Source organism: Pinus tabuliformis, chromosome 3_1, assembly GCF_031772625.1.
Source record: "Pinus tabuliformis cultivar Carrire ecotype Pingquan chromosome 3_1, CPIR1, whole genome shotgun sequence".
Lineage (NCBI taxonomy): Eukaryota > Viridiplantae > Streptophyta > Pinopsida > Pinales > Pinaceae > Pinus > Pinus tabuliformis.
In genome coordinates this window covers 323,059,016-323,073,247 of record NC_142301.1, presented here as the reverse complement: position 1 = coordinate 323,073,247, position 14,232 = coordinate 323,059,016, and the positions used below count along the sequence as shown (strand labels likewise).

The 14,232-nt window shown below is 39.6% G+C and overlaps 1 protein-coding gene across 1 annotated transcript in view; it reads right to left on the bottom strand.

Moving 5' to 3' along the window:
- Positions 1-5,362: 5,362 nt before the first annotated feature.
- The window catches only part of LOC149187077 (protein DETOXIFICATION 16-like), a 32,465-nt gene continuing 23,595 nt past the window's right edge, over positions 5,363-14,232 (bottom strand). Inside the window, exons 3-4 of the mRNA XM_089409546.1 lie at positions 10,298-10,990; positions 5,363-5,445 (exon numbers count right to left, since the gene is read on the bottom strand). Of these exons, the coding sequence (XP_089265672.1) occupies positions 5,363-5,445; positions 10,298-10,990 (776 nt within the window). The remainder of the gene's footprint in view (positions 5,446-10,297; positions 10,991-14,232) is intronic.

The window sequence follows — 14,232 nt, the reverse complement described above, 5'->3', positions numbered from 1 at the left end:
AAGAATCGGTTGCCCATACTGATGAAACTGTCAAAACAATCAAGGCAACCAGCATACAAGAATAACCTCCCCAAATAGAAAATTCAAATCTGCCCACTGCAAGAATGACTGAAACTCTTGATACTAACCACAAGCAAGAAATCACATGGTATTTAGAGTTTGATGGCTCTGTTAACAAGTTAGGAGTAGGGGCAGGTGTATGGATTCACAATACACATAACAATCATGCAGAAGGCCATGCCTACATATTGAATTTCAAATGCACCAATAACATGGAAGAGTATGAGGCTCTCCTTTTAGGCCTTAAACTGCTCAAAGCTATAGGAGCTGTAAAAGTGTCCATTCTAGGTGACTCTGATTTAATCATACAACAAATGAAAGGCAACTTTGTTACTAATGACAATAGAATGAAGGCCTATAGGACTGCTGCCACTATACTTAATACATTCACTGAATCCAAGCTTGCCAAGATTTCAAGAAATCATAACATTCATGCAAACAGCCTAGCCACTTTTGCTAGTACATGCAAGCTTCCCTTTGAGCCAAATCACCATTTCACTACTGAGATAAAATATAGGCCTGTTGTCCCAAATAATGTTAAAGGTTGGCAAGTGTTTGAAAATGATGCCCAGGTTAACAATTTCCTCACTCTTGAGCATGAGTTTTCAAATATTAACATTGACATGGATGCTATGATGGATGAACAACAGAAAACAAATGAAAAATAGTAGCCTGTAACAGCCGTAACAGCCAAACAAATGCTGAACCCAACTGTTTTTGACAATGCAAACATAGAAGAGCTGAAACAGATGCATTTGGAGGCAATAGCCAAAACAGAGGCTGAGATCATTGATCTAAAGGATAACTTTTTGCCCGCTGGCCTCACTCCATTAGAATATATGTTTGATGCAAATGATGTGCCCAAAAAACCAAAAATGCAACCCTTAAACGCTGCTATAGAAGAACACAACATTGGGACAGCAGAGAAGCCCAAAATGATCAAACTATCTCAATCTTTTCCACCCGATCAAAAGCCCAAATATGTTGATTTGTTCAAATAATTCCAAGATGTATCTGCTTGGAGTTATGAGGACTTGAAGTCCTATGACACCTCAGTGATCCAACACACCATTCCCTTAAAACCAAATCAAAAGCCCTTCAAACAGAAACTAAGGAGAATCAATCCTGTGCTTCTCCCTTTGATTGAAAAGGAAGTGAAAAGAATGTTTGAAGCAGGTATCATAGCACCCATCAGATTTTCTGAATGGGTATCCAATCTTGTTCCCACAAGAAAGAAGACAGGTGAGATTAGGCTATGTGTAGACCTAAGAAATTTAAACCAAGTCTCCCTAAAAGACCACTACCCATTGCCCAAAATGGATCACATTCTACAAAGAGTAGTGGGGTCATCTAGAATCTCTTCGCTAGATGGCTTTTCAGGTTTCAATCAAATATTGGTTCACCTGGATGACCAAGACAAGACAGCTTTTACCACACCGTGGGGAACATTTAAGTATGTGAAGATGCCTTTCGGACTTAAAAACGCTGGTGCTACCTTTCAAAGGGCAATGGATATTGCATTTTCCAAGGAAATATATGATTTCCTAGTTATCTACCTCGATGACTTAACCCCTTTCTCCAAATCTGATCAAGAGCACCTAAAACATTTGAGGCAAATATTCATGACATGTAGGAAATACGGCATTTCCTTGAACCCCAAGAAGTCTCTCTTTGGCCTTGAAGAAGGCAAACTACTTGGCCATATCATCTCAAAGGACAGGATTAGAATAGATACGGAAAGGATCCAAGCCATCCTCCAAATCCCATATCCAAGGAACATAAAAGAGTTGCAAGCATTCCTTGGAAAGATCAATTTCCTAAGGAGATTTATCCCAAATCTAGCCGAGCTGATAAGACTGTTAAGCAACATGTTAAAAAAGGATGCCAAGGTAAAATGGTCTCTTGAAACCAAGCAAACCTTTGAGAGTATCAAAGCTGCCTTAACCCAAGCCCCTGTCCTCACAAGTCCACAATTTGACAAAGATTTATCATTTTTTCTTTTGCATTTGAACACACCATAGCTGCTGTCCTTTTTCAAAAGGATGATCAAGGAGCTGAAAAGCCAATTGCATTTTTCAGCCAAGCCTTAAGAGATGCCCCTTTGAAGTACCAAATCATGGAGAAGCAGGCCTATGCCCTTGTTAAAGCAATCAAAGATTTCCGAGTTTACATTTTATATTCACATGCGATTGCCTATGTCCCAAATGCTGTTGTAAAAGACATATTAACCCAAGAGGGGCTAGAAGGCAAAAGAGGCAAGTGGATTGATAACATCCTTGAGTATGACATAGAAATAAAACCAACCAAGCTCATAAAGGGACAAGGTATAGCCACTTTCAAGCCTTAGACATTAACCAACTAGACAATGAACAAGAGCTGGCGACTCCATAGATCAGTGAAACCTTTTTACAATCTCCATGGTATGCTGATATATGCTTTGTATTGTTAAACCTGTTTGCTCCCCCAGGATTGTCCAGAACCAAGAAAAGATTTTTAAAGATGAAGGCTTCAAAGTTTTGTGTCATAGATGGTGCTTTATTTTGGAAAAATCATGAAGGCATATTGCTTAATTGTTTAACCATGAATGAAACTAACAATTTCATGAAAGAATTCCATGCAGAGAACTATGGAAGACATCTATATTGGAAGTCCACTGCTGATAAAATTTTAAGGGCTGGTTTCTATTGGCCCTCTTTGTTTGCAGATGTAAAGAAGTTTGCTATCTCATGTCACAAATACCAAATCTTTGAGGGCAAAAGAAAGCTATTACCTTTGCCTCTTAAGCCCATTTCAACCGAGAAGCCCTTTCAACAATGGGGTCTTGACTTCATTGGAGAAATCCACCCCTCTTCCTCAGGCCAGCATAAGTGGATTCTAACAGCCACCGACTATTTCACTAAATGGATTGAAGCCATCCCATGTAGACAGGCCAATCACTCCATCATTATCCAATTCCTTGAGACCAACATCCTTTCTAGAGTTGGATGCCCTGAGAAGATCATTACTGACAACGCCGCTACCTTCAAATCCAAAAAGATGATCAATTTTTGCCATAAATTTCACATTACCTTGTGCCACTCCACACCCTATTACCCTCAAGGTAATGGCTTGGCCGAATCATCCAACAAAAGCCTCATCAACATCATAAAGAAAGTGCTAGAAGAAAACAAGAAGAACTGGCATAAAAAGCTCACAAATGCCCTATGGGCAGACAGACTTTCAACAAAGAAATCCATTGGGATGAGCCCTTATGAGCTGGTGTATGGCATGGAGGCCAGATTTCCATCTTCCTTGGGCATTCCTATCATCAAGCTGTTACAAGAGATCCAGGAAAAACCAAATGATATTCAACGAAGAATAAACCAGACCATTCATCTTCAGCAAACAAGAGAACAGGTCTATAACAGAGCTCAAATTTTGCAAGAGAAGCTCAAAAAGATGTTTGATAAGAGAGCTAAGGCTGAAGATTTTTGTGTTGGCAACAAAGTTCTAAGGTGGGACTCACGAAGAGAAGACAAGGGCAAACATGCAAAATTTGATTTTTTATGGAAAGGTCCATTTGTTATCAGCGTTGTGCAAGGCAATAACACATATTTCCTCAAGTCTGAGGAGAACGACATAACTGAAGAAGGCCCTATCAATGGCCGAATGCTAAAGCATTATTATGATCCCTGTTGTTGAACACAACGCAGTTGTATTATATTTGTACATAAATACTTGTATTTTCAGCACTTTGTTTTTTTTTTAGCAGGCCGAATAATGGAACAGTGCAGAAAAGTTTTTTAAAGGCAGAACCAAAGCAAGTCCTCCATTCAGATCTCTGTCATTGCATCAATCACAGCAAAAGAGCAGGCAGTTCTTTCCTTCAATGGTATTAAAAGAGAAGAGGATTTTCAGTTTACATCAGCACCCTTTTTCAAAGACAGAATCAAGGGAAGTGCTCTAGTTTTGTTCCCCTATGTTGTGTTTATTTCAAAGGCAGGTTCTCAGGCACAGGTGCATGTAATAATAGAGCACGCAGAAGAAAGCAGGCGATGCTGCTATGGTATAAAAATTCAGTTGATGAGAATGTTGTGTTCAGGTTTCAAAGTTTCAATCATTTGACAGCCAGCACAAGGGAAGTTTCAGCCTACAGCAACAAAAGAAGATCAAGGCAGTCTGACCTGTTGTTCTTGGCTTTTCACAAGGAAAAGCCATCCCCAAGTGGAGCCACTGTTAGCCTCCTATTGCAACAGGTGTTCATCTTTCATGATTGACAGTTGAAAGTGCCAAATATGTCATACTTTGCATGCTGCAATGCTCCATATTTCCAAAAGAGGCCAAAGAAGAGGCCATGAAAGTGTGCTAGTCTAAATGCCACTGTTGTATTCCAATTTTGATGAGTTATTCCTTTTTGAAAAATTTTCTGTTAAGGGAAGGCCAAACAGCTTAATCTTGGCTTCCCTAGGTTTCAATTTCTTGTTTTAGAATGTAGAGAATGAAAATCTGTCCAAACAGTTTAATATTGGCAGATTTTTAGATAGGTAGAGAAACAAAGGAGCCCAACTGCTTAATCTGGGCCCTTGGAAGAAATAAGTGTAGATTTAGATAGGAGGATAGCAAAAAGAAAAAAGGATAATCAAGGTCTGCAAGTCCAAGTGCACCCATGCAAAAAGAAGAAAAAATGCTAGGTAAGTAGGTTGGGTAAGTAGTTTTGTGGTTGCAGAATCAAGCTGTGCGATCCATTTCATGTTTTTAAGTGTTATATCTATTCAGATCACAAGTACAAGGCAATTTCCCTTTGGAGCAGCTCAAGCGAGGCATGTCTAACTTCTGTTTCTTCCTCTCCCTTAAATCATTCACTAACTTCCCCTAAAGAGGTCAAGATCTGCTTGATATCTCTTAAATTCATCATTATCCATAACATTTGCCTAAGTGAAGATCTCCTTTACTCAAGGATCTTATATTTCTTCTACAAGTCCTGTTTCCCCTTTAAAGCCTAAAGGATTTCTATCCTTAGCGCTTTTCTCACAAATTCATATTAACTCCTAACTCTACTATCTAGCTCCCTAGATCATCTCCTTATCCCCTATTACACAAAAAACTATATAAAAACCCCAAAAATATCACATATCCCACCCTATAGCACTATAGCTATGTACATATAGTTCTGGGATATAATAGTCCACCTGGGACTATTTTGAACCCATCTGTGTCATAACCCTGAGATTGATCTCAACCTCTGGTTAGGCCAATAACCTATATCCACCCCTTTTCCCATAAAACCTCATATTTCTACCCCTCCGCAGTCATTTTCCCAAAGTTAATGTTTAAATGTTTTATTAAACATTAAATTATCGTTCCACCCCCCGCTTAAAACTAACCCGCATAGAACATAAACCCACATTTTCTAAAGTTTTGAACTCCCGCAGCATATTATTATTTTAAAAATTTGCGCGGGCCCCGCTCCGAAGTTGCGCACTACCCCAATCCACCCGCCAGCCGTCTGATGGCCAACGCCCAAGATCAACGGTGGGCGGGTGTTTTCATATGCTGATCTGCCGGAGGTTAACATCCGGGGGATGGGCGGTTTCCCTGCCGTACTCCCGCCATGTGTCAGCCTCCCAGTGTGTTCGGAGACCCCTCCCCCAATACCGCCTGTGCTGAAAGGTGGTGCTGGGAAAACCGGATACCGCCTCCGTCGAGTGACGTCAACACCATGTCATCGTGATGTCATCAACCTGCATCGGTCTCCTGCCACCGTGTCCTTGCCACGTCGTTGCCATCGTACTGCTGACGTCACCCTGCCACGTCACCACCGTTCTGGGACCCACCGCTTATGTCATGCTGATGTCATCATCAAAATGGGCGTGAAGCATGAAATCTGCAGCAAGGGATGCTCGGAATGAAAAACCGAGGCAGTTTTTGATGCGCGATTAGCGCTAATCGCGCATCACTAAGGGAAATAGGCCAAAATGGAAGCCCTCTCATGGCTCGGCTACCAGCAGGCCTGAAAGTCACAAAATGACAAAAATTTCTTCACGCAGGATTCAGAAAAGGGGCAAAACAGTTCTTAAAGGCAACAGAGGGCCGAGCAGCAGCCATAAAAGGTCGATGGGACAGTTTAAAGAGTATCAGCGGTGAGAAAAGGCACAGATACAGTGCCAAAGCATATCAAGGAAGCGACAAAGAGTATCAATTAAATGTTTTTAATGGAAATCTTTATTTCCCAAAGCAGGTGAACATTGAATGGCCTCCAACAAAGTCAAAGAAAGCGGTGAAATCCCATCAAGGCTCTTCGATCACAGTTAAAGCATTTAAAGCCACCAAACAACAATGGATCAGATGCCAATGCGCATTTATGGCTAAATGAACAACACAGAGCCACTAGGATAGGTTTCAGCTCATTTTTGAGGCGGTTGCCCCCAACGCATTAGATAGATATTTGTTGCATTTATTTCAATAGATGTTAGGTTAATCGCAGTTATTTCCAGAGGTCTTTTATGATCTGTTTTGTAGATATTTTGCTTATAAATACCACCCAAAGCTATGTACAAAGGGTTGGTTGGTTAATGCACTCCAAGAGAGACTCGCTCTGTATATCTGATATGTTTTCTTTAATCAAAGACTGCTAAAAGCTTGGAGAATGGACTGTGTGCTGTGTATAAATATTTAAAGAATGAATATGGAATTCTTGTGCTGCAACACGACTCAATAAGTTCTTCTTACCTCTGTTTTCATTGACATATGCTCATATTATACATGTATCACCATCTAAATAGCAGAAAGAAAGATTAGCTTAGAACTTGCTTGGCTGCACTCTATGCTCAATTTCTGCTGTTTCTTTATGTTTTCATCTGAATTGGTAATAAATATGAATTCCCTTTGGCTCATATTTACCCTAATTCACTCATGTTTGACAGTTATCTAGGGATTCTTTACTGCTCCTAGATAGAGCTCATTCGCCTTCCCTCTGTTAAGCTGAATGAGAAATTCTTAATTGCTTCTCATTCCTTAGCCCTCACTCCATCCTTTTAGCTTGAATCATTGTTTCATGTTGTTATCACAAAACCAGTACTAGGGGCTGCAACCAAGCAAGGCTTCATGTAACTGTTTCAGACCAGACTTTAGACTAGGAATTAGCCTTCCTAATCAGAGAGGGCTCTCTCACAGGCTTTTGATAGAAAATTAATCACAACAACAGAGGGCTAACTCTTCACACATTTATAAAAATATAGCTGGTTGGACATACATCAAATTGGTCTTCATTGGGCTATGGAGTCTCTCACAGTTAATAAACCAAATCACAGTCATCTCATAGAAGCCAAGGCTCTTTGCATCATCAGAGGTTCAAACATAATTTACCTAAATCAAAGCCTGCTGAACATACAGGAAGTCAGAGCATTAAAAAATGAATTCTGAGTGATGTTCAAACATGCTTCACCAAAACCCACAGCTTGTCAAGCACACAGGAAGTCAGAGCATATAATATGAATTCTGAGGGATTGTGCCATAACAAGGCTGTAAAAAGAACATTAAGAAACTAAACCACCATCACATTTGAACAAAAAGATGCATTGAGAATCTTGGGAAGAAAAAACCCTGTTTGCCATTACTGTAACAGTCTTTACATAAGCTCTAAAAAACTCTGTTTTTGTATTAACAGTCCAACCCTTTCTACATCTAACCTTGGCCCATATATAGGCAAGCAAACTAAAACACCTCGAGCATCCTCCTCTAGCATGAGGGGAGCCTCGAAGGTGGCTATTAATTATTCCTACATGCTACTCACTAATGCATTAATTACAAATATGCTGAACTATAATTACACACTATCCTAATCAAAATAAAATACTAATTTCATTCTCCTCGTATGCTTGATGCTTTCTTGAATGCTTTAACAGCTGTCCTCCTTCAATTAATCTGATATAGCTGAGCTACAGGTGCAATGGATGGTGATTTAGGATGTTTAAGAGCGCTGATAGCTCATTAAATGACCGGAAGGTGTGCTCCTATTATAATGGTTTCTGTCTCCCAACATTCTCCTAACATATAGCAGTCTGCTCCCAAATCCTTTAATAACCCCAAGTATGGAGTGATGCCAGGTTTCTGATGTGCTGTAGGTGGTCTTTGATAGACATCTGTTCCTTTTCCTCAAACCCCCGCTCACCGTGTCACACTAGCTGCTCTGCGCTTTTAAAATCATCACCTACAGCAGTTTCGTAGCGCGCTACGAAACTGCTGTGTGATTTAAAAACACAGTCCCCCTCACTGGTTTTCTGCTAACAGTGTGCTACATTTATTAATGATCTTCCTCATTCCAACAAATGAACAACAATTTGCAAATAATCCTGTTTAGCTGCCAGGCTTCAATGTCAATAACTTTTCCTAAAAACAAACTCAAACAGCATGCTCGGATTCCTCTGCTTTCTGGAGATACTTTTAGGCCTGCCGAAAGGTTCTTGTAAAACTTATGAAATTCCAAGGTATCACCTCCAGCCTTGCGGACTTCAACCATAAAAAGAGAAGAAGCTACTTCAAATACCTCTGTAGCTACATTCAAATGACCCTTTCTTCCAGTCTTTGAACCTTGCATCTTCATCTTGTAATTTCTCTTTTGCACCAGAAGAAAACCATGAAGGGCATGTAAAATCTGATTTATATATCTTGTTATACAATGTCATAAGGCTTGGATCATCAAAAGGCAAGTAACCTGCTATTAAAACAAATAGGATGACACCACATGACCACAAGTCTGCAGTTGCCCCATCGTATATCTACCCTTTTTCCAGCCACTATAGTGAGCAAATGACTGCATATGGAGGTCATCATTCAGAGTAATAACATCAGCAATTACATGCAGTGTTCAACAGAGATTTAATAATTGTTTTTCACCTCCCAACACTTGGGTATACTCAGGAAATCAACACAAAGGTACTACAGTATTTAATCTAGCAAATTTCAACCCAGAAATGACAAATTCGTGGCACCTTCAGATCTGAGATCAACATGAAAATATCAGTCCCTAAGACAGATTTTTGGCCCACTAGTTGTAGTAAATTCGACCACAAGTTCAGCTCCAAATTTTGAAGATAGACTTGGCACAAATTCTTGAAATGCAAGTAAATCATTTGTCCTCCTCTAGGGTGTAATTAGCTGATCGAAACCTTGCTTTGAAAGGCAGCAATATGGACAAATATTCCAGAACTTGGCTGAGCGAATGATTTCTAGGAAGACCCTACACGGTCTCTCCAAAATTGGCACAACAATTCAACCTCAACTCCCTAAAAATGCACTTCAACTTCAACTACAGGAATATTACTTCATTCTTGGGATCTAAAATAATTAATTAGCTCTGCCTCCTTGAAGCAAACCGTCATCCCTGACTTGTTGAGACAGTGCACTTAGGCCAAAATCTGATACTTTAAGATTTCCATATGTATCCAGAAGCAAATTTTCTGGCTTCAAGTCCCTATGGTAGACACCCCCCCATTCGTTTCACCAGAAACGGATCCAATTCTTATGCTGCTCGATAGCCGAGGGATGAGCATCCATGGAAATATCTTTTCAGTGGCAGGCGCACCTCTGTGTCTTATTTGGAATAACGCCATTATCTAAACCGCGGTGAGCTAAACAAAAAACATCGCTCAGCACATCATCCTTATAAGTAGCATCTGTCGTGATTCTGGTGATTTTGCTAATGCAGGTGGCCATCAGAAGTGCCACATCTCAATCCCGGTGTCAATGGCGATCTTGTGGCAATCAAACCTTTATAAAGACCATTTGACACATGGCATTAATCACTGAATTTCATAAGAGCACTCTCATATCTTTAATATGCGCATTAATGCTGAACCAACATGCTTTATAATATTTATGACACTTGCATTTATATCGGTCATCTTAAAACCCATGTGCCTTGAAGAAACGGCTACAACGCATTTCGCATAAGCCAGGTAATTACGATAGCTCCAAAACATTTTTGTTTCAGAGAGTAATATCAAGAAGGAGGCGCTGTGTGTCCCAGTCTAAAAAAAATGTGATCCCCTGCAGTAATAAACACAACGCTGCCTCTCTGTAACACTTGGAGTATGAATGCGAAATTTTTTGAAGGCGCTCACATTTAACCAAAACCTGATCAACTTCTTTTGGGTGCTCCCATATATCCTTTTCTGTGCAGCAGTGATAAATTTTTGATAAGACTTTCCTTTGTTAGCGCAATGTTCTTAGCAACAGAACAGGTGCTCAAATGCCGAAGGTCCCCTGCCGCCAGCATGCAGTGCAAAGGCTAAAATGACAGCTATAGGCATGCCAACCACATAGTATGCCCCAAGATTTGCATAGGCACCCAACGTTTGCCATCCACATCCTCTAGCAATACCTGATAGAACACCTTGGATGGCATCCATAAATGTTGAGGGTACAAGCAGTGGCATCATGGTTGAAATGCATTCAACTACCTCTACTTCATTGCTATAAGCATAGCCCCATACATCTCTGATAGAGAATAAAATATATCCTATCATAAGAGCCTCATTGACTGCCATACAAACCCCGACACACACTGATAACTGTGCAGTGCGTGAGCGTCCAGCTCCTAGTTCATTGGAAACTCGTGTACTTACAGCAGCACCCATGCCAAAAGGGATCATATATGCAACTGCATCAGTGCCAAGACAGATGGAGAGAACTGATATCTCAAGTTCAGGCTTAGGTAACAAACCGGAGAATAGAACAAGCATTTCAAAAGACCAGTATTCCAAGCAACGCATTACTGCAGATAGAATAGTAAGCTTAAGAAAATTTGTAATGTCATATAAAGCTTCCCTTGAGAAAGATGTCCATGTCTTCTTGCATGCAGGGGAAGATTTAACATAAATTGATAGAAGTGCCACATTTAGCCAATTGGAAATGCTATTTGCAAGCGCAGCCCCTTTATTACCTAATCCAACTTTGAACACCAATACCCAACAAACGGGAACATGAACTTTATCATAAATATTTTTCAAATCTTTCAATCCATTGTGGCGCCCTGCTTTGTGAAAGAAGTTACAGATTGTGAAAAGACAATCCCAAATATCAAACACTCTATGACTTATAAAATCTAATAGATTCTTTGTCCAGAGGATTCAACACAAAATCTCCTGCAAGTCTCCCACATTAGTATGTACATCTTTCACAATCACCCATGAGCCAGAATTCAGAGATAACTCCCTTAATGTATTTGATGGCAATCCTACAATAGCTGCATCATCATAAGGTGTCTCCTTGAACATACTGCCACTGCTCTCATCAACATTCCTGGAAGAAGAACTCTGTACAATAAGCATGCTAGGATTTGGACCTTCACTAAAAACTCAAACAAATCCCCAGTTTCGTAGCACGCTACGAAACCACTCAAACAGGTAGCGCTGCGAAACTGCTAAAAAGAATTCTGGCGCTGCGAAAACACCCACTCTTTAAGCCAGGCTAAAAAAATTTTAACTACAGCATTTTCAGTGATAACACATGTGTAGCTAGCTTGCTCCATATTTCGCTCTTGTGACCAAGAAAACGCACCAGCAGTCCTAATCCTTGACTCCATGCCCAATGGTTTGAAACTCTCATAATATACCTACCTCTCTACTTGGAGGCCTCATCCATCCCACCAAACTCAAACAAAACCCCTTGAACTCAATAACTAGCCTAAAATCATCATCAACAAAGCTAAATCATTAAGAGAGAGCCCTCTTTGATTGTGGGTAGGCTAGGACCTGCAGTCCAAAGATTGGTTAGTGGTTACCTCGGCTGTATTCCCTTGGGAGTCAAAGGGAACAACCTGAGTGATAACAACTAGCAGAAGAAATTATTTTTTTATTATAGTTTCAACATCAAAGTGCATCTTTGACAACATGAAATATACATGAAAATAAGAAGGTGATACATAAATGGATTCAAATTGATCGATAGGGAACGAGTAGATCATATCCTACAAAATAGTCACATAGTTAATACCAACTTAAATGATAGAGCTAGTGAAAGAAATGTAATGAATGATCTTAAACTTCTCCCAGATATAAACCAATAGAGATGTGCATTCAATTTCTAGGAGACACTATGGAAGAGCTGACCTGCAAACCAACAATGACATTATACTAGCAGAGATCAATTGCATGAAGAAGGAACTAGGATTAACAAAATGAAGCCTCACTATTGGACATGACCTCACTCACAAAATTGGTAGCATCTGGGTATGCAAAGGAGGGAATCCCATGTTTTGAGTGACTGCTTGCTTTTTATAAATCTCTTGAGGCAAATGGATGGTATCAATCCTCCTTGATTGGCCATCGAATAAAAAATTGGTGGTTTCATTTGTTTGGAAACTATGTCGTACTTTGTTTAAAGCTTAATTATTTGGTGTACATATATTTGTTTTCATTTTCAGGTAGATTAATAAATATAATCTGCCTATTCCTATTGTTGAATGAAACACATATTCGTTTATATATATATATATATATATATATATATATATATATATATATATATATATATATATTTCTCCCCTTGCTCTCATTCACAAATGTAGTTGTTATCGTTATCATGTTCATGGTGACAGGTTGTTTTCGAATAATGCTTTTGAAGTTGTTGAAGCCCCGAAAATCGGGTCGACAACAAGGGGGATACCCACCCGGTCCGGACCTTGGTTGACAGCTCCTTATCTATTTGGTGTAGCGGGTTCGACTGGGGATAATGGAACCAGTTTCCCAATCTAAGGGTGTATGTGTGTACAGAGTTGGATGATGCTGATCTAAGAGTTCTAATCTAAGCTACTTTAATCTAATTCTATGCAATTGTAATCTAATGAAAACAGCACATCTAATCTATGCTAACCCGGGATGTATTTCTTCTATTATGTGATCTAAAGAGATTTCAAATAATAACTGGTAATAAAGATCATTCAGCTATCATAAGAATGGAAATCAATTAAGATGAACCACTTTGCATAAAAAGTTAGGCAAAACGGTTGTGAACAGCATATCGCATAATAAGTTATTCATATATCAAACATAAATAAATGACTCCACCATACAAAAGTGCCAAATGGTAGCTCAAACATTCATGCAATAACATATAAACAATTAAAAACTGTATATCACTTTAAGAATATAAGCAGAAATGGCCAAGAGATAAAAGTACCATTTATGACTGGTCCTACTCATAAGCTTCAAGCAACAATGATTTATCTCTACTTGTTCTAATATGTACCAAGAGTAGAGAAGTGCAACATCAGTAGCAGATATCAAATGCAAACATTAATAAACCTTGATCCATTCATTCATCAAAACCTCCTCTGAGGGTGCAAAAGTGCATGTTCTGAGGACAAGTTTTTGACAAATTTCTGGACCCTTCTCTAAATGCATGAGAAGGGTTTAAATACTACTTCCTAATTCTAATAATAGTTTATTTACAAAATTTAGGATGCGGTTTTCAAATGACCGTCCTTTTTCTAATCTAATTTTTTAAGTAAAAACAACATTCTAAAGTAAACTACTTCTGAATCTAATCTTTAAAGCTGCATGCATTCATCATTGGTTTAAGGAGAGTCGGCTGGCTGACTTCTGCTTTGAGCTGGGCTGAGAAAACAGAATCTATGAGAGCTGGCACCATTTTTTTTGGCCGCATTAATGATACATTTCACAGTCATCCACTGACTATGCGGCTGCACCAAGTATGCCCAGTAACACTCCCAATTTAACCTGTTTAGTGCTTGGACCGCTTTTCCCTTTTCTTGCGTCTTCTGCTTCCATTCTGCTTCTAGTCATAGTTTATTTGGTAAATACCCCGGGGTGGTCTCTGATAGGTTTGGGTTCTCCGCCACAAATTTTTTAATGAATTGTGCATTGTAAGTCGCCTACGGTTCAGGAAGATGATACATGAGCTTTAAGTCTTGTGCAGCGAATGATTCGATGAGCCCATGTCCTTGAATCTTGAACTATCTGTCGTTCATTTCTGCATTGTCAAGTATCCACTTGATCATATCCGTATATGGGAGAATTTTTGGCCTTGCTGCTATCCGATGAAGGAATGAGCACGCTAGTTCTTCTAAGGATGCTTCGGAAGAGCCCTATGAGTCTACGACAGCGGTAACCTTCATTATTCTGGGGTTTTCTTCTTCAAGCATTTTGTACATGCTTTCCCACGTCGATATCC